At 42.6% G+C, this 21,502-nt stretch overlaps 1 protein-coding gene across 2 annotated transcripts in view; it reads right to left on the reverse strand.

The window, feature by feature from the left end:
* Positions 1-4,101: 4,101 nt before the first annotated feature.
* Positions 4,102-21,502, reverse strand: part of LOC147665017 (butyrophilin subfamily 1 member A1-like) — a 166,226-nt gene continuing 148,825 nt past the window's right edge. For both annotated transcript variants that reach the window (XM_086949814.1, XM_086949813.1), the window contains exon 10: positions 4,102-4,618. In XM_086949814.1, the coding sequence (XP_086805940.1) occupies positions 4,110-4,618 (509 nt within the window). In that variant the 3' untranslated portion in view covers positions 4,102-4,109. The remainder of the gene's footprint in view (positions 4,619-21,502) is intronic.

A 21,502-nucleotide genomic window follows, 5' to 3' on the forward strand; every position in this document is an offset into this window, starting at 1 on the left:
CTCTAAAACTAAAACTAAAATGTTTTAGATATCATAATTCACATTGCGTTTCGAGTAGCATAAACAATCTGGGAAAATTAAAATACAGAATTTAGAATTGTGAGGAGTGGAGATAAATAAGGGGGGGAGACTAGAATGAGTGCACGTAGAGCAGAGGTAGATAGCAAGACTAGTATATAAGTACAAGAAACGCAATGTGGTAAACCATTTCGAATTATACCTAGACTAAAAAATAACTAAAAATAAAATAAAAAGATAGTTAACATAGTTCACATTACAATTCGGGCTGCATTAACAAACTAGGGATACAAATAGCATGAGAGGGATTTTCGGAAACGAGGTTTAGTATCACCCCAAATGGAGTGGGGTTGATTGAGGATGTCTTGCACGGGAAATGAAACGGTGTAATCCCTGCTTAGTAGCTGTGAGCTGGAGAAGAGTTAGAGTGCCAACAGGTCATCTCCTATGATCACGTTTGGAAGATTACATGAGGGAAGAGCCCAGGTCTTTAGTCTTAGATGCGGCATCGCCATTATGTGTCAAGGTCGCTGTTTATAACTGTACGGGTTACTTAAAAGAGGTTTAGGAGAGGCATAACTTCCCAATATTAATCAATGGACCTCAGTAGGTCATGGGTGGTTGGATTGGCTAGTAAGTGTAGGTAGTTAGGGGAGACCGGAGGAGAATGTAGATAGTTGTCGCCATTTTTGAGTCCGGACCACCGGCGGTGAGATAGATTGGTCAGAATGCAGGGAAGGAGTGGCACAACCCTCCTGCTCCGTCATGTAGGGCAGCCGGGTAAATGAATTTCAGCTCCAGCTTGTCCTCCCATGGGGGACCATGGGAGGACAGTAGTCAGGTCGTCGTTGAGACAAGATTAGGCAGCCAACCGCGTACCTGGTCAGTTAAATTTAGGGGGGTGAACGAAGAGCAACAAACCAGTGCCAACGCGCAGAACCGCTAACCCCCAGATCATGGCCACGGTATCGCCCCTAGCACCATAGCTCATCGTCTCGAGCACCAAGTGATGAGGGTGTCTGGACGCGGACCCAGGTCAATGGGAGCAGGCGTGTGGATTTATGGGCTTACCTCATGCCCATTGTAACCAGCAAGAGGGGCTTACATCATGACCATCTGCATTGAAATGTCCCCTTATTTCCTATCCCTAGTATATCAAGGTCCTAGACCAGATAGTCTGATCTGAATGATAGTTAGAGACCGTGCGGAAGCCAGAGAGAGGCCCAATTTAATTTACAATTATGTCTTGAACAGTTGCCATTTTAAAAACAGTCAGTCAGGATGAGATTGGAGAGCAGTCCTGTTTCTATGTTTACTACCAGTGAGGATGTGTCTCGAGCAGGCGCCATTTTAAAGTCAGGTGTCCAGCTCGTTGCTCGTACTTATTCACAGGACCATTCTTAAGTGAATGTCAACCGCTTCCCTGGATAAACCTCCTCACCTCGATTCCCTGAGCTAGAGAAAGCAGTGCCACGATGAGGGGCAGGGAAGAGGAGAGATTCTTTCTTTTTTAAATACCTACTAAAAGAAGACGATATATTAAACTAGTTGTACTAGCAGCAATTATGAATCAGAAATATAATGCACCTAGCACACCTCCTCATGTATAAGTGGCTTTGTCAACCCAAGCGTTTTAACATTTTCCTTCATATAAGAGAGCAGAAACATCGAGATGCTCTCTTAAGCATTTCGCAATGTGAATCTTCCTAGAGAAGAGAACGCATAGTGGGAACTTTGACAAGAGTATCAGTGGCATTACAAGGGCATAATGGACCCTGATTCAGGCAAAGATATTGCGCACCGAATTCCTTGTCTTGGAACATGATGCACTGGTGATGGCGACACTCAATTAATGAATAAATCAGGGTTATTATGGAGCGTGGCTAATCACCCATTAGGGTCTCAAGGCATTAGGGTCTCAAGGAGCAGGAGGGATCTACAGTTCAGTCCTGAATCCAAAGTCCTTTTTGAAAGGTAGCATATTCTGATGAACGTACACTTGTCTGTGAGATTATTTCTTTGTCTGTATTCTCACTCTCGTTCACAGAACACACCCGGCAAGACTTTCTAGGTGACACCTTCCACCAGTAACAGAACGCACTGTGCAGTTAACATGCTTGTCAGCATGATCCCACGTTTGAGGGCAAGAAAGTCTCTCTTTGCTTCCTACTACGCCTGTAAATAATGTGGGTGACCCCCTCCCACTAGGTCAGTTACCTTAATCATTCTGATCCATGTACAATTTCGGTTTATGCCATAATTACTACAATGGGTTTTTATGGGTGAGGTAATTACCACGCCCCAGTAATTTTTCCCTGACTAGTTTCTCCTGGTCAAGAGCATAAAATTATGGGGGGAAGCGCCTAGGAAAGAGGCCAAACTATGAGAATCAGGAAAAGTAATGCCATATTTTCCTGTTAGGTCTTATTTCCAGGGCAACAACTCTGACCTGGAAGATATCTTCTGCAGCCCATAAATAACTTGCCCTGGGGTATACAGGTGTCAAAATACTCCAGCCTATTCTGCACAAGACATATTCTGAGCTTGAGCGAGGGATTTGGAGAAAGGCACAGGCTAATACACTTTCAAAGTAAGTTATTGATGGTGTGGTTTATCCTCCACGAGGAGTACACATAGTTGTAAAGAACATGCTAAACTATATATTACTTTAAGAACTGGGTGCTTTACATTGTAGAGGTAGATATGTAAGGTATTCCCTTGTTTACCTGTATGCTCATGCACTTAATACAAAGGGAAGTATCTGTAACATACTAGGCTTACTACCCAGTCTCATGGCGCTATATGACTGAGTGGTCTCGTAAACACGTTTTCTTCTATGAGGTTTTCAAGAAATCTAGATGCGTCTTAAGGAGATTGTAGCCAATCACTTCTGAATCTTTTTAGAGTCAGTTGCATGATAAAAAACAAAGCAGACTCTGAAAATCACCACTACTAAATCCACTCTGCCGAACCCTAAGCTCTCTACCGTAGAAAAGTTTGATGTCCTTTTCCACACTTCTGACTTGGAACACATCTTTATTTCCTAGGTAATTTTGAAGCAAGGGTTTATTTTCTTCCTGCAGAAACTATATGCGTTTTGCATCAAGGTCAAGCACGATCTAGATCAGAAAGTAAGTGATAAGAAAGAGGCCCTTAAAATATGTTATCATGCATATAAATCACATTAACTTTTGAATTACATTTCAGTGAAGTATATAACCATCATTATAGATTTCAAAGCATTTTGGTGGAGCATACTGGATTTGGAAAGAGAATGTGTCCAAGATTCAGTGCCTAAGACAAGGCAAGCAAGTTCAATAACCTATTCACATTTCTGATCCTACACACTGTAGGATGACTTACAGTTGTACTGTACAGAATCACATTTTACTAGAAACTGTCTGCATATACCTAGTAATACATTCTCTTCGGTCATATCTTCAATAGTATAGGTTGTAATATATGTACGCCTGATATATTTGCATAGCTGTAACCAAGCAAAAAGGATCCAGAGTGCTCCATACAGTTGAAGGCAGATACAACCAACAAGTCTTTGGAGGAGTAGCCGGGGTCTCAAAGTGGAGATGGACTGTTACTTTGTAGTGATATAGTGGCAATTAAAAGTGGTGAATCTTCATTTTTCTCCTCAATTGGAAAAGGATTGGGCGGGCATGATAGATACACGGATGTCAATCTATATCCCGGCTGCATAGATGGAGGTTTGTTTAATCTTTTTTTGTTTTTTCGCTTCTTTAAGTGCCAAAAGCCACTGTAGATGGTGATCTTGCCCACCGGATAGGTGGGTGTACCAGCCAATCATGTCATTGCAGGTGAAGCAGCTGGTTTTAAAGATGATGTGGGCTTTCAAGGACCAACAGTTGGGTTCCATCAGGGTGGGGTGGTAAGTATGTTATTCCAGTCTCTAGATGAGGGATACCGTGCCAATAAGGATCCCTAGGAGGTCAGTGCAGTGCAGGATGTTGTCACAATCCAGATGCAAGAGTAAGAAGGGGATTTTCCTACATTTTGCAAGTGTTTAAGCTAAGACTTTGTACCATTAAGAAGTCAAGCAAACAAGACAGAAGCAAAGCTCAGAGTTTAATTTCTGTTCCTGGCCCGAGATAAAAAAATGGAAACAGCATTTCCTTGACCGGAATCCCACGTGTATAGATGTGCTCCATGCTGTCAGCATTGTAGAAGGAAATCTCCTTCTGGTCGATGTCCAGATAAATTCCAATCATACGTGGGTATTCCTTCAAATCTAATTCTAAAGGGTCTTCTGATGCCTTGACACGGACAAAACCTCCCCTGAGTGACACTGCAAAGACACCTTGTGAAGGAATGGGTGACAGGGGGTTCTTTCGATTCACAGACTCTTGAGCAATCCCCACTACACAATCTGCTCCAACGTTCATCTTCCAGAAATGTCTTCCTGAATTGATTCCTTTGGACCCCAGGACACAGGCACGAACAACAAATCTTCTGCTATCCTCCGGAAGTTCTTGTTCAACTTCATCCCATCTTACACTTCTTCCGTCATCAGCTAGCCTTAGCTGAGGATGGGCGGTTCCTGGATCTAGAATCACATGTTGGTACATGACTGAAAAAAAAGTTGTTGCGTTAGTATGCCTTTTGTATAAAATAAAATAAAACAGGGACACAAATACACTTTTACAGCGAAAACAGAACTGTAGCTATTATATTTGCATATAAAATATTCTTTATTGTCAGTTATTCAACAATCTTAAATACCCTCATTTGCTAGTTCTGCTTTTTCCCTAGACAACTCTCTGATTTTGTTTACATATATCTTTTGTTGACCCTGAAAAGAACCTGTGTTACTTACCATTTGTTGAAATATATTTTATATCAACTTTCCAGAGAAGCCCAGCAGGCAGTTGCAACAAGGGTAATACCACACACGCACAGTAGCCCTCAGATAAATAAACATGTAAACCTGTATTAAAATGGCTTGGTTGATCTCAGTGGAATCCAGGACAAAATATAAAGTTCTTCATAACACACTTAGGAGAACATGGTACCTTCAGAAGCGAGCACTCATTTAGCTCTACCAAGGCACCCGGCTTGACCACTTCACATTTCAGTCAACAAGTGGGCTTCACATAATGACATATCTTGAAGTAGAAGGCATAGGGTCTAAAGGGCAATATTCTTTCTCTAAGGGAAACCACAAAATATCTCCTCTTAAGAAAACCTGAAAAGTTAACCTTTCATTTTTAACTGAGTACATGTGTGAATGAGTAAAGTAAAACAGGTTAGACTCTGCAGTTATTCAAGGTAAACAATCAGCCACTCTTCCCTCATTTCCGTTTTACTCTCCTCACCTACTTCACAGCTAACAGTGCTATGAGCTGGTGGACATACCCTACGACATTCGTAAAGGTGATGGGCCTCGGACCAGAGTCTCTTGGCTGGAGTTGATTGGTGTATACCGACCGACCGGTAAGAGTTAGGACCAGCCAAGAGACCTCAGAACATTTAAGTGAAAACCCGGACACCAGTGAGGTCTGCTGCTATCTCCAATTATTTTTGCCGTGGCTGCTGAACCCTGGCGTTCATGCTGAGGACATAGGGCCCGACTGGGACATATCAAAGTCGGACAGTTGACACATTGTGTCACTTTATGCAGACCACACAATCATATATATCTGTATTGCACAAGTAGTTTTCCCAACACTAATGGACATGTTGAATGAGTTTGGGAGGATATCAGGCATGAAAAAAACTGGCCCAATTATTGCCTATTCCCACTCCAGAATCTAGTACAGGGTTTAGGGGGGCCCTTCTGGGTTGGCACCTAGATTGGAAGGTTTAAACATTTAAAAACTTAGGGGTCAATATATATCATGTAGAGGAGAACCTCGTTAGAGTTAACCTTGCTAGACTACTCATAAATATATGAAATGCTATCACCTTTTGGACTAGCCTACCACGGTCACCCCCTTGGGAGCACGGCGATAGCCAAGATGCTAGTTTACCTGAGATTTTTATACTGCTTATGGAGCTCCCTGTTATTCTTAAAAAGGCCTTTTTCAGGGAACTACATAGTCTTATTTAAGACCTTGAATGGGGAGGAAGTGCTCCATAAATCACAATTCCCTAAGCCAGGGGGATGGTCAGGGGCCCCGAACTACAAACTGTATTACGCTGCAGCCCAGTTCCAGGGGCCAATGGAATGACTGAGGGACACACCCAATATGGAAGGGATGGATTTGCTCTATAGTCTGCAAGGCACTACTGCCTGTGCAACACGGGGTAAACCGTGATGGGTTCAACATTCACCGGGTTCAATAATCACTTGAGTGACTGTTGAACCCATCAAGGTCTCCTGTGTTGCACAAGTTGCCCGTAGTGGCAAAGACCTGCTGGCACACGTATGTACTGATACAAGAGTCTCCTCCTCCCGCAGTTACCACTGGGAGCATTGCCAACACAGTCCGACAATTGTCACTCACAATAAAAGACCATGGGTAGAGGCAGGAATATGTGTGATGATAAGTACTCTGCAGACTGAGACTGTTCACCACTGATATATGCAACGTAATCAGGGTGACAGCTGGGCAATTTCTAACTTATAATGCACTGTTGGACAGGCTAACGAGGACTTGGAGACAGGACCTGGTGTTACCTCCCAGATCAAAGACCCTAAATAGACATCTGCCCTGTGGGCATGGTAGGTAAGCAATTGCTACGCTGCATAGGACCTTACTTGGGCAACCCACACACAAAAATCCGGATTGCAAGAATAGGTGGGTTCAACAGCTGAGAATGGATGTCTCAGACAAACAATGGACACACATTCTGGAATATGTGAGGGCATTCTGGAACACAGGAATGAAGTTCACACAATTCAATTACTTGCAGCTAGCATACCTCAACCCACACCATATCCACCAAATGTTTCCCCATACATCCTTAGAATGTCTGAGGTATAAATGCACACATGCAGACTTTTACCGCTTGATGTGGACACGTGCTGGCAGAGGGCGTGGGTCGAGGAACTGGGGAAGTTATCAGGTCCAGTGGATCTAGCAGTATCAAGCGAGCAACAGGCCTGCCTCTTTGGTTTAATGCCTAGTTCAAAGAAAGATCAAGATATACTAACATTTATCAACCTGGCACTCGCCCTGTTTAAGCGACAGGTGGCCATGTCCTGGGAATTGCCCGTTACTCGCAATATTCAAGGTTGGCTCAGAAATTTCCTCAAGTGGGCGACTGCTGAAACTGACACTCTCCTCGCCAACCTAGGTGGCAGGGCTCCGGTAGGGTCGATCTGGGACACAGACCTCATCTAACTGCGACAAAAATTTAAAACGGAATATGGTGAGTAATACCAACCGATATGACCCACACTGATAAATTGCTTAGCACCGCTCAAACCTGCATTGTGGCATAATATAGCATACCTACAGAAAGATCTGCATGCAACATTGGGACTATGCACCAACTAAGTGCACCAACATGTATAAATAGTTCTTGCCTGCCCTACATGCCTCATCTCATTAGTTTAAGACAGCACTGAACATTTCGAGTCATTGTAGTTGCTTCTGTATCGTTTCAAATTTCCACACCGGTTTTATATGTAACCCTGAGGTTTTTCCTAGCATATCTGAATCAAAGAGCAGATGCTAGGACATTCGTATACCTCCTATACATATTATTGATATTATGCCTAGTCCATGTCCACACTGTGAATGTTTAATTAATTGTTATGGTTGTAAAATTCAATAAAGAAACAGTTAAAATATAATTGTGCCATGAGCTAGAAACAGGAACAGAAGGAGCAACCAATCTTAACTCACTTCAGCTCCCTGGCCCCCAAAGTAATGGAAAACCTTTTTAAAGAAGCAAGCATGAAAAAGAGAACAAGTCAATGTAACTATTGCTTTATGGCAAAAGAATTAGATCACCACACCGAGTTAAATACGAAAGCAACAGATATAGACATTGGAGTCTTCCACTCTTTTTGAGGCATCAAATCGATCCACCAATACCGAGCCTGTAATCACATTAAAGGAGCCACATGTACGAGAGGAACAAATGAAGTATCATTAGCAAACAACCCACACATCCCTTGCACTCATGGCACAAAATAACCCAAGATATCACAGTGACAAATGACTTCGCTACGTTGAATCCACATAATGCCATTTGTTTGAAGTAAAAAAGGGATAAAAGGGAGATTAAATCTAAATCCTCAACTCCTGGTAATATTTCAGAACCCAGGACTAAGAACAACACTAACTCAGAAGCAGAATCTTAATAAGAACTGGAAAATATTGACATGCTGGAGAAAACCAGTCTTATTCAAACCCTATGACCCAGCCATTTCTTAGAACTGGAGAAAAAAATTACCTAAGGACAAGAGAAAAGAAAACACCCAATTATGCAGCTGCAGTGAAACATTCACAAATGGATATAGCCTGCCTCCTACATAAATTATGCTCTGCAGTTCAACAATTTAACATCCAATAAAGGCTACTACAGAAAATAGGGGGCCAATTGCAGGCTATGGACAAGAAAGTAGAAGGCTTTACAAGTACAGTCACTCGACTGGAGGAAGAAGTTATCTCTTTAGAGATATCTTCCCTGAAACAGGGTATGAATCAGATTTTAAAAAAGTATTTGGAAAAAGTGAGGAAACCGATTCGGAAGGTAATCATGAGAGGACATCAAGTTACCATCCAAAAGCCCAAACCTGCATCCTTCCCCTGCAAGGGCAGTTATTGCATGGTTCTTCAATTACTGTATTACAAATATGGTACTTGGGAAGGCAAGTGTTGGAAATGACCCTTTCTGCAGGGTAACCCCCATACATTTTTGCCTTCTCCTCCCCTTTTTGCTGAATTTGTTTTTATTGGCCTTAGGACTCAGGCCACTCTACCACTGCTAACCAGTACTAAAGTGCATGTGCTTGCTCACTAAAACATAGTAATATTGGCTTAACTACAATTGACCTATATAAATTACTAATAAGTTCCTAGTACAGTGCACTACATGTCCCCAGGGCCCGTATATTAAATGCTATTAGTGGGTCTGCAGCACTGACTGGGCCATCCGCTTAAGTAGCCCTTTAAACATGTCTCAGGCCTGTCACTGCAGGTTCCGTGTGTGCAGTTTACACTGCCATGTCGATTTGGCATTTAAACCCATTGCCAAGCCTTAAATTTTCCTTTTGTTACATACGAGTCACCCCTCAGGTAGGCCCTAGGTAGCCCATAGGGCAGAGTGCTGCGTAACTAAACGGTAGGACATGTGCTTTTAAGTGTTACATGGCACTGGCAGTGAAAAACTCCCAAATTAGTTTTTCCTTACTGTGTGGCCTACCCTCTCCCCGCACCCCTCCTCAAGGTTAACATTTGGGATTTCTTATTGCATCTAATACATATAGATCTTGATAGAGAGGGAGTAAATCTATGTCCACGTAGGTGATTTATAAAGCGCAAGTGTTACTCTGAGGAGTGTCCTGGCATTTCAGTTTTTTCTGGAAGATTGGGGTTTCCTTTATGGCCCTGAGCGTCGGCGGCAGCTCATTCCAAAGAGAAGGGCCTAGAAATGAGAAGTATCTTTCCTCACCTTCTTAATCCAAGGGACCATGGCAAGGCAGAGATTTCTGGAACGAAGGTTTCTCTGGACGAGTGTAGGGCTTGATTTTATCTTGAATATACCTTGGGCCGGTCCCGTAAAGTGCTGTCATGTTTGGTATCCGAGGACTTATATTAATAGATCCTCTTTAATGGCAAAGTTGGATGTATGATTACAACTTTAAAAATGCCACTTTAAAAAAGTTCTGAACACAAATAGGATCTAGCTGTATTTTTTTAACCCGCTTCTTTTTGGAATCAAGGACAAGAAAATTGATTTATCTTGGCCCGTGAACTTAATGACAGATATGTGATTAAATTCACGGGCCAAGAGGAATTAATTTTCGGTTACAGCTGAGCTTTGTGCATTCTCCCTAGACGACCACACACAAAACGAGCTTAAGTGTGACTGATGGGCCATCAACATCCTGAAGAGCCTTCCTGACAGGATGGGAGGGAGAAGCTGGACCCAATCTTAGACTTACATCAGAAAGGGCTGTAACTCATCGCCACACAAAGGACTGCTTAACCTCCTGTCGAAATGTAGTAATATGGCAGACAGGTACTACGTCACTAATGTGACAGATATCCTGTCCGCCTTATTATAAGTGCAATACGATATAATGCAATTGGATTAGGGCAGACAGGATATCTGTCGCATTTGTGACGGAGTACCTGTCTGCCAAATTCAAAATCAGGCTCTTACTTTGAGGAACTGAGGTCCTCTATAGTTATTCTTCAAGGCAGCAATATAATAGGCACTAGGTTTAAGTTCACAGAAAACTACAAGTGGTGACAAGAACTTAATTTTCAAGTGCCTGTACTGTATTAGAGGAGAAGCATGTGGAGTAAGAAAAAAAAGGTGTAATCGTAAAATGAGTCCAGTGAGATAAATTCAGGACATGGTTGACCGTATAAATAGAGAAGAGGAGGCAGGAAAAAAAAACTACTACGGGCCTATTGTCAGTCGCTACAAGACTTAATGGTAGACTTGGGGACATTTTCGGCTTTGATAATAATAGGAGGAGATTGCAATGTAGAGCTTGTATCTTTAGATAGATCCTGGTCAAAGGAGGCCTATATTGAAAGCTAACATTGAAGCACTGATGCTGAACTATGGACTAACAGATATTTGGAAAACACAATACACCATTGAAGCAGGCATCACATGTAAATGGTAAGAAATATAATAGCTTTGCAAGGATAGAGTATTTTTTAGTAAGTTGGAATATGATCCGCTTTGAGACAGGCATTTTACAAGATATACAGTTAAATAAATCCCTGATTTATCTACTCATCGAAAGAAATGCATTATTATGGATTATAATCAAAATAATTTAAGATGGAGGCCGGATTTTTCATTGTTTGTTAGTAAAACTATAATTTGAGATGAATCAGGAACCACTTGAGTTCTGTTGAATTCGTACATATCTTTTTTCAGAGATGTTCCCATCTCAATTGTCACAAGAAAAAGGAAGTAGAAGCCAACAGAATTGAATGAGACTTATGTTGTGATAATGAATCCAATACACAAGTAAATCTTGAAGTAGGTTTATTCCTCAGAGAAAGATCCTAAACAGCTTCTTGCCAGACACAGCTGGACCAACTGATAACAGAGCCATAGCGGTGACATCATATTAGAATCTCTAGAGCATCATAAGGATGCAGCATTCCAAGCAATAACAAATGTGTAAAATGCAAGCCAGCATTATAGAAACATAACACATCTCCCCCCTTTATAGTAAGACCAGAAAAAAAAAACAACAAATCAACAAAAATAAATAAATAAATAAATAAATAAATAACTGAGGCTCATGAGTTGAATGAAGAAACATAATCACTCAGATACCCAGGTAACCTTCTTTCACCAGCAGCCCTCAAAACACGTGAACCATCCAACCCATCTCCCTCCCTTGCAGGCGTATCTTGTTCATCAGAAGTATTTGTAACTCCAGAGGAGGGAGTATCAACCCCTTGTACCTTTCCAAACTCTACATCCTTCATCAACATCCAAGGAGAACACCGCTCCTTATCATACGTACCTTCCAAATTTTCTACGTGTTTGGAGTCACCCCTTTGATATAAAGCAACCCGCCTGAGATTCCAAACTTGACCATTAGTTAATCTCACCCAATTGCTGCCCACAGTTTTCACCTTGAAAGGTCCTCTGAACCTGTTGACAAAATTATTATGCCCACCAGGCTTCACTTTCACTAGATCTCCCACATTAAAGTACCGTTTGCCATCCCCATTCAACCACCCTGATTGTGATTCTGCCCCTCTTGTTTTCTCCCTCATCCATGAAGGAAGTAACTTGGAGCCAGCCTCCCTTCCTCGCATCATTCCAAATGGGCTCTTACCTAAGACATCATTCACTGTTGTGCGATACGCCCACAGCATCTCACTCACTGACTCAAGTACAGGTAGACCAGAACCATGAGCCAATTGCATGGTACCCTTGACCATGCGGTTGATGCGCTCCACGAGTCCGTTTCCTTGTGGATTATATAGAGAACAACACACATGCTTTACACCAACAGAATCTAAGAAGCACTTCATTTCTGTAGAGGTCAATTGTGTTCCATTGTCAGTCAACAAAACTTCTGGAAATCCTTCCCTCTTAAAAATTTCTGACAAAACAGCAATGGTAGCTTTGGTCGTTATACTGCTCATAAATGCAACCTCCACCCATTTCGATTTCGCATCCACCAAAACAACCGCAAACCTCTCATTCTCTTTTAAGAAAGAAAATGGCCCGACAAAGTCTAGACACACCTTTTCCCAAACCTTGTCAGCAACAGAAACATGCTGGGGCTCTTTGCTCGATCCAATGCCAACCCTTAACCTCTTCTCAGACTCCTTGCATGCCACACACCTCTCTACCCACTCTCTCACCTGCTGATCCATAGCGGGCCACCAGTACAATTCTTTCAACCTCCTTATGGTCATTGTTTGACCCATGTGGCCTTGATGTGCTAACCCAATCAATCTGCCCCACAAACCCTGTGGCGGTATAAACTTATCCTGACGCATTAACACCCCATTATCTGTAACAGATAATTGATCTACAACTTTCAAATAAGGCCGAACACCAAGTGGAACAGAACTTTCCCTCCTGGTAACACCCTTCATCATCCTGCGGACACCAATCAAAGTTGCATCCTCTTCCATCTGCTCAATCCAGGTCTTCTTCTGAATGGCACCATCCATACCTTCTACTGCATCATCAATACTTGCTACCACTTCCTCCAGTAGAGAGATCCACAACCACAGCTTTCTCATCCGGCAACCTTGACAAACAGTCAGCGACTTTATTGCGCCAACCTGGAACATACTCCACTTTACAGTCAAAATCTTGCAGCTTTACTGCCAATCTTGCTAACCTACCAGAACAATTGCTTATCCCTCCTGGACCCAAAATTTTCAACAACGGTTTATGATCAGTGCGCAACCGAAAATGACTGCCCCACAAAAATACTCTAAAATGACTTGTAGCCCAGGCCGCCGCCAATGCCTCTCTCTCTATAACAGAGTAATTGCGTTCACACTCAGACAAAGAGCGAGAAGCAAATGCTACTGTCCTTTCCACACCCCCACGCACTTGTGCCAAAACAGCACCTATGCCCACGCCACTTGCATCCACAGTAAGGATATTATCCAAACCACTTTGAAATGGAGTCAAAACACCTGCATGAACTATTTCCTTTTTAATCACATCAAACGCAGATTGTTGCATTTTCCCCCAGCTAAACTTCTTACCCTTCCTTAAGAGCTCCCTCAATGCTTCCGTCTTGTGTGAAAAATTTAGCACAAACTTCGAATAGTATTCCACTAAGCCCATGAAGGAACGTAAAGAGTCCCTATCATGAGGCACACTTGCGTTCGCAATGGCACTAACCAGGTTCTCCTTTGGTCGTATCCCTTCCTCAGTAACAAGATGCCCCAAATATTCCACTTCCTGTGTCTTAAACTTGCACTTTTCCCTCTTTAAGGTCATGCCAGCATTTGCAATCCTATCCAACACCTTAGCAAGAGCTTGATTGTGTTCCTTTTCATCTTTTCCAAACACAAGTATGTCATCCTGAAATACTACTGCCTTATCAATTCCACCCAAAATAGAATTCATCAAACGCTGGAAGACACTAGCAGCGGAACACAGCCCAAACGGGAGTCTGCAAAACTGGAAAGTGCCCTCCGCAGTAATAAAAGACGTTAGAGATTTAGATTCCGCACTAAGTTCTACCTGATGGTATGCACTGCGCATATCCAGTTTACTGAAAACCTTTGCATCATCAAGCAAAAGGACCAATTCATTTATGTTTGGCAAAGGGAACCTGTCTGATATTACATTTTCATTCAGACTTCTCAGATCCACACAGAATCTGAGAGAGCCATCCTGTTTGTTCGTGATAACGACCGGACTTAACCATTCAACAGCTTTCACTGGTTCAATGACTTTGTCGCCCAAAAGCTGTTGAATTATTTCCTTCACCTTTCCTCTAGCTGCTATTGGAACCCTTCTAGCTGCATGTTGGACCGGAATCGAGTCTTTTTTCAATTTGATGACATGCTGATAATTCCTAAATTTTCCCAGTCTAGGCTCAAATACACCACTAAATTTATCCAATAAGTCATTCATACTATCCACATTACCTGCATCAACAATCATGACCGGTATATCAGCTGTGGGATCTACCTTGATCCCCAAGTCATATTGGTGTGGCCAACCTAGTATTGGCGGTCCCTCTTCAGCCACATACATTTTTCCATGAGTCTCTCTCCCCCAAACACTATCTTTGCATCCATGTATCCAACCACTTTAATTTCGTTCCCTTGATAAGATTTCAAAGCAACATCAGATCTGGATAAAACATCACTCTTCCATGTTTCATCATACATAGCTTGAGGTATAATAGTGTACAGTGATCCTGTATCAACCATCAAGGACAATGGCTTACCATTTACTTCAAAATCAGCTCTCGGTCTTGTCCTTCTCTTTTCCAAACCCTCCACCTCTGCCACATCAACATCCCCATTAACAACCACAACCTTGTAAGAGGCTGTAGCATCATTAACACATGCAACTTTATCATTTTGTTGCTTGCACATACGTGCCAAATGTCCTCTTTTGCCACACTTTAAACAATCTTTCCCTACTGCATAGCACTGTTTTGAGTCCGCCATATGGTATGTGCTCCCACATCTAAGACAGTGCTTTGCTGCAATCTTGCCAGATGACTTATAAAAGTTTTTTTGAAATTTATTTTTACTGTTAAAGTTATTTTGACTCTTGTTTCTGATGGCACAAATACTCTCTGAATCATCTTCCAGAACTGCAACTTCCTTATCTTTATTGTTGCTGGGACTTATTTTCATTTCCCGCATGCACTTCTCCGATTCCTCGACCACCTTTGCAATAGCTATAGCATCTTTCAATGTTGGATTACTTGAGGCCCACAACCTCTCTTGAGTCTTTTTGCAATGACATTGCACAATTAACTGGTCACGAATCATCTCTTCTTGCATTGCTCCGAATTGACATTTGGATGACAATTCTCTCAATCTGGCTACAAATTCATCAATGCTCTCACTTTGTTGTTGAGGCTGTGTATAAAATTTGTGCCTCCTCATGACTACATTGACATGCTTTGCGAACCTTTTTTCTAGTTTCATCTTTGCATCCTTGTAAACATCCTCTATTTCTTCGCCTGAAGGAAGATATTTAAACACATGCTGTCCCTCTTTTCCTAGACAACCCAACAGTAAGGCTTTCTTTCTCACAGCTGGAAATTTTGTCCCATCGAGAGCTACTATATAATTCTCAAAACAGTCTATCCAGTCCTCCCATTCGATAGGGGGCTCTCCTGGAGACATTAGGAATGCTGGAGGAATCACAATTGCAGTGCTCACATCCATTTGTTTGCAGTACCAGTTACCACCTCACGATGGCAGCGTAACTTGCAGCTTGGATTGTACTCTCTTATAAATGAAACGCTCTTAACCAATGAGCTCTCAGTTTACAGAATCTTCTTTCCTTCTATGTTCATACCATGAAACGAGCAATGAGAGAACCGTCAAGAACTGCTGCACTGTTAAGTAAGTACACGTTTATATATTTACTTTATCCTACTGCTCACAATAACTGTAATCTGTTGCAGCTTTCAAAAACATCATCTTTGATGTAACCTGTTAAGGTGTTATAATCTTTTAGCCAAAGACTTTGTGGAAAACGTTTTATTTAACACTCCAGGCTTCTCACACAACTTTATTGTGATACTTCTTACTTCCACTAAATATCGTGTTTAGGTAATCACAATTCGTCACATCCTATGAAAAACAAGGTTTATGTTTCAACTAACAGCCGCACCTCGAGCTTTCCTTCCGTTTTCGTTTTTATTTTTTTAATATTTTCAGGCATGCGACAGTAATTAAACACAGCTGTGAACTCCTTTGTTCATTTATAGAGGATGGCACTTGATTACCTCGCCGTGTTTACTTTGAAAGGAAGCCTCGAGCACATGAGAACGTGCGTGCTCTCCTTACGCAGGGTGTTTACAATCAATTGGCACACACGAGCTGCTCTTCGCGCTACACTGCCACCACGAGCTCGTGCTGCCTTTCGCTTCCCTGCTCGCGCTTTGTTTATATTTGAAAAGTCTGTTTGCTTAACATTAACTCTCGCTGCTGAAAGTGTGCAAATGACAATTCTTCAACAAAATACACTTTAAACAGGCTAAAACAATTTCTTGTATATACCATTTAACCAATAGCAATGTCTCTTATTTTCCACTCGATAATATTCGATTTTAACTTTTGCCTTTCTGCTGATTTCCTTAAAAATACTGCTCAATCTTTCCAAGCACTGTTCAATTGAGTTATTGATAATATAATTTGATTTTCGAAACAGTTTCCATTCTCCATTTACTTCTAAATATTTTAAGTTTCAACATGAATTGTTTCACACTCCAAGAATATTATCAGGTTTCTTTCATCCTTCCTCTGCTCCAAGTTAATTCGAGTACTTGTTGACAACACGACTTGATGAATGATTTAAAGGTCGTGAACTGATGAAATAAACACAAGTCTCTTTATGAGCAGAAATCTCGCAATGAATTGTCAGTAGCACGCAAATGTCTATATTTTATGAGCAGACGTCATATAATTAAGTAACAAAATGAAGTTGATATCTCTTACCAGCTGGCAGGTTTTCATTGAAAAAAATAATGTCAAGTTTCAACTCCATTACAGCAGAAAGGTCATCTTATTCAACGAGTTGGGTTCTTTTCCTTTTAGTTTAGGATAATCTATCTTCCTCCAACCAGAGTACTCCTCCTCTTGTCTGGTCAAGAAGTAAACGTCGCCAAATTTGTTGTGATAATGAATCCAATACACAAGTAAATCTTGAAGTAGGTTTATTCCTCAGAGAAAGATCCTAAACAGCTTCTTGCCAGACACAGCTGGACCAACTGATAACAGAGCCATAGCGGTGACATCATATTAGAATCTCTAGAGCATCATAAGGATGCAGCATTCCAAACAATAACAAATGTGTAAAATGCAAGCCAGCATTATAGAAACATAACAACTTAGCCGATTTTAACCCAGGTAGAGATGGCTAAATTAAGCACACAAAGGGAGAAGGCCAAGCTACTTAGGTAAGAAAGACAAAAAATGTATCTGTCTGGTCTTTCAATGCATATTCAAATGCGATTATAAAACAGATTGACTGTTAGCTTGGGAATTTAAAAATAGGAACACCCAAAATAAAGAGTATCTTAAATTAGGACACTGGCAAAAAAGATGAAGACTCAGCAGAAATTGTGACGGTTTTTACAAGAAATTATATTCAGAAACATTGAACTCCGAATCAGATCAAATTGAAATGTTTTTGCAACCAACCCAGAAAAACTATTGTTATCAGTTTATTGCATGGATTTTCCCCATCTCAGAAAAATAATTCAGCGGGTTAGGATCTTGGTTTGCAGCTCCCTGTGTGTCTGGAGCATGAGGATCTCGAATTTGAGCTCAAACCACCATTCCAAGGGACTGATTTTTGCAATGTCTCTTGGGACGTTCTAAGGGATAGAGCACCACCAGGTGCTTATTAATCATCTGGAATTGTGCAGTCAATTCTGCAGGTGTTGGTCTGTGTGTCGCGCCTGATTGCACATGGCTAGCAGTCTCATGGCAGTATTATGGTGGAGTCCTTTGTCTTACTTTCATGAAAAGTGTTGCCGCCTGCAACAGTGTTGGGACATCTGCAAGTACACCGACATCAACAAAGTGCTGGGCAGCCCTGTATGGAATCTGAAACCTCCTCACTGCTTCTACCCGGTCACCTGGTCAGAACTAGAATGGACTGCAAGCCATTCCAGTGTGCTGCACATCTGTGCACACTGGTAGTTGGGACCAACAGTGCTGGAAGAGGTCTCTGGCAAGAACCCTCTGATAAGGATCTGGGCAACGTTCAACTGTATTTGGTGATGGACGGCCACTTCTGATGATGCGCCAGCTCAGGTGCTATCAAACTCTGGGGCTGCTATATGCCTGGACCTGCAGTCTTGACCCATTTTCAATTACACGGGCCCTTCTGCTTATTGATAAACTACTGTTATTGCAGATTCATTAGACCTCATGAAGCACAAGGGAAGTATTAGCTACATTATTGTGTGTTCCCCTGCAATGACCAGATTACCTGCCAGGGAAACCCTGCACTACTGAACTATAACTTGTATCCACCTACATACTGGTTATCTGGATTGACTGCATCAGCTGCCACTAAAGTTACATTATATACTTTGGACACCTGATCAGTGCACGCAGCTCCTTTGATCAGCCTTGATCCCACTCGTACAGCCTCCATTCCAGAAGGAAGTAGGTGACGAGATTGTGCTCTGCAGTTTTTGTATCTCATCGTTGCACCCCAAATAGAAAGTCTGGCTTATAACTATGCTATGCTACAGTTGGTGAGTGATCAGTAACATTGGGATGAGAGATATGTCCTATTCAAGTAAGTTACTGCAGGGTTTGAAAACCCAATCTGGGGGAAAGAAGGGAGGGAATGAATGACAGTTAAATGACAATTGCCGGTACAGTAAAACTGACTACAGAGAAATGCTTAGAACCTACAAAAATTAGATTAAATCAGCACAATTGGCCTTCTTTGTAGAAAAAATCAATACAGCAGCCTCCAAACCAAAAGAGATCTACCGCATTGCAAAAACCCTCCTCAAACGTCCAGAACAGCCCCCTTACCCTTCCAATACACAAGCCGGCTGCAACAATTTGGCCGAGTTCTTCCTCCACAAAATTCAAAATATCTACACCTCTTTCCCCCTTATCCCCATTACCGCACAATCAGCAACCGTCCCCATCACTGACACTCAACCCACCGCTATCATGCAATCCTTTCCTCCTCTTGATATCACCACACTTGGTTCTATCCTGCCACAGGTAAAATCAGGCTCCCCCAATGATCCGCCCCCCCCACGTTCTTTGAATCTGGTAAGCAATAAAATTCTTCCAACGGTACTTAACCTACTCAATGCCTCCCTAGCCACCAGCTCTGTCCCACCTCCTTGGAAGTGTGCCATGGTCAAGGCCCTTCTTAAAAAACCCAACCTAGATCAGAGAGACCCTAGCAACTACCGGCCAATCGCCCTACTCCCTTGGCTGAGTAAGGTACTTGAAAAACACACCAACACAGCGATAATAAACTTCCTCGAGACCAACCACCTGCTCGACATCTCTCAAACTGGCTTCCGCCCCATGCATGGGACCGAAACCACGCTACTTGCAGTGACGGACGAGGCAAGGAAGATCTTGGACCAGGGGGGATCAACTGCTATAGTCCTCCTCGACCTAAGTGCCGCCTTCAACACTGTTAACCGTAGCATGCTACTCCATCGGCTCTCAAACATCGGGATCACTGGAAAGGCCATTTCCTGGCTTGAATCCTTCTTCTCTGACCACTCTTTCCAGGTGTTTGAGGGTAACATCACCTCCCCGAGCAAGCCTCTTGTCTGCGGTGTGCCACAGGGCTCTTCGCTGAGCCAGACGCTGTTTAATATTTATATGAGGCCCCTAGCTGAAGTAGTCCGTCCGTATGGAATAAAAATCATTACCTATGCAGACGACACCCAGCTAGTGGTAGCTCTCAATCAGCTGGACACGACCCCCGACATTCTCAAGACCTGCCTGGAAGAAGTCTCCAATTGGATGACTGTCGTGCCTTAAACTTAATGGCAAAAAAACTGAGCTAATGCTCTTAGGTAACCCCTCTCCACTCGCGCTCAAGTCACTGTGACCCCCCTGCCTCGGCGCTCCCCCCACACCTAAGGATAAAATCAAGAGCCTAGGCATTTGGCTTGATAAATCCCTCAATTTTAACACCCAAGCCACAAAACTGTCAGCGACCTGTTTTGGCCTACTCAAACTAATACGGAAAATTCTCCCTTTACTGTACTTAGGAGCCCCCCAATCTACCTTGAACACGCTCCAAATCTTACAAAACTGTGCAGCGCGTACACTACTCCAAATTCCCCGCCGACTCTCTGTAAAAAATGGTCTGAGGAGCCTTCACTGGCTCCCGGTGAGACAGAGAATTGAGTTCAAGACCCTCTGTATAACCCACAGAGCATATTGGAAAACCGGAGCTGCCATCAACCATTCTCTGATCACTGCATATAGTCCCGTCAGACATCTCAGATCATCGTCCTCTCTCCTGGTGACGGTACCCAGGATCAAGAGAACCAGGTGCGGAGGTCGGTCCTTCTCGTACAACGCATCAAGGCTCTGGAACTCCCTGACCTACCATCTACGTGCAGAGCCCAATCTCCTATCTTTCCGCAAGCACCTAAAAACCCTGCTCTTCTCAAAAACTGAATAAATCTTTAATTCTGCTCCCCACAATGCACAAGTCTACAGTGCTAGGATTCCTCAGGGTAGCTACCGTGCTCTACAAATTATTTTTTCATTTCATTCATTTCACATGCACCATTGTTAATCCTCATGTGGTTTCACATAAGTATACGATGTTGTATATCCATGATTCGGCCCATTGCCTGAAAATAAGGTACTATATATTGTCTATGGATATAGTACATGATATATGTTGTTAATTGTTGCCTAATTCATGTTCTCTTGAGATTGTTCTAATCCAGATCACCAATGTAGCATTGCGTTCCAGCAGCGGTATTTGCTTCTGCCATACTGGCCGCTATGTATTCTTAGGCAAGGTATTGGGTTCTCAATATTTTCATTCATCCATGGCAGGTGCTTTTCCCACCAGTAAATCCTTGTATGGAATGAATATCTTGTGCAGGAGCAGCCGACCCTTCGGACAAAACATCTCTTAATAACATAATCTAGTTTGTTAGACCTGTCTGGCTTTTTGGCGAAGTCCCTCCTAATTTTTATTTATTTTGTCCCCTTTTTGCCCCTCAAACCCTTGTTAATTTTTGTGTCTACTGACTTTTTGTAGGTGTTGGTCAGGGGGATAGGTGTTTTCTTCCCCCCTCATAATCTTTTACCTCAGGCCCAGAGGCCTGTTCTGACAGGAAAGTTGGCACCACCTAAAATGGTGGCCACCAACTGTCCCAACTGTCACCAACAGAACCTGGCCATAGCCCAACATAGGGCATTCCAGAACCTTCTGGTCCATTCTGGACCACTGAAGGGCAGCCTATATAAGGCGGAATGCTGGACAGCCATTTTGTCTGTCAGTGAGGAGCAGCTAGAGTGAAGGCTGAGGTCCAGTGGGGGTAGGATTCTGAAGGGTGGTTCCCTCTACAAGAGTAGCCCTCTGTCAAGGTTTGCCCCCCTCCTTGGTCCTGTTGTCCTAGCCAAGTTAGCTCATCCTGCTGATCCTGGGCAGGTAG

The sequence above is a fragment of the Lissotriton vulgaris genome, unplaced genomic scaffold (assembly GCF_964263255.1).
Source record: "Lissotriton vulgaris unplaced genomic scaffold, aLisVul1.2 SCAFFOLD_499, whole genome shotgun sequence".
NCBI classification, from domain to species: domain Eukaryota; kingdom Metazoa; phylum Chordata; class Amphibia; order Caudata; family Salamandridae; genus Lissotriton; species Lissotriton vulgaris.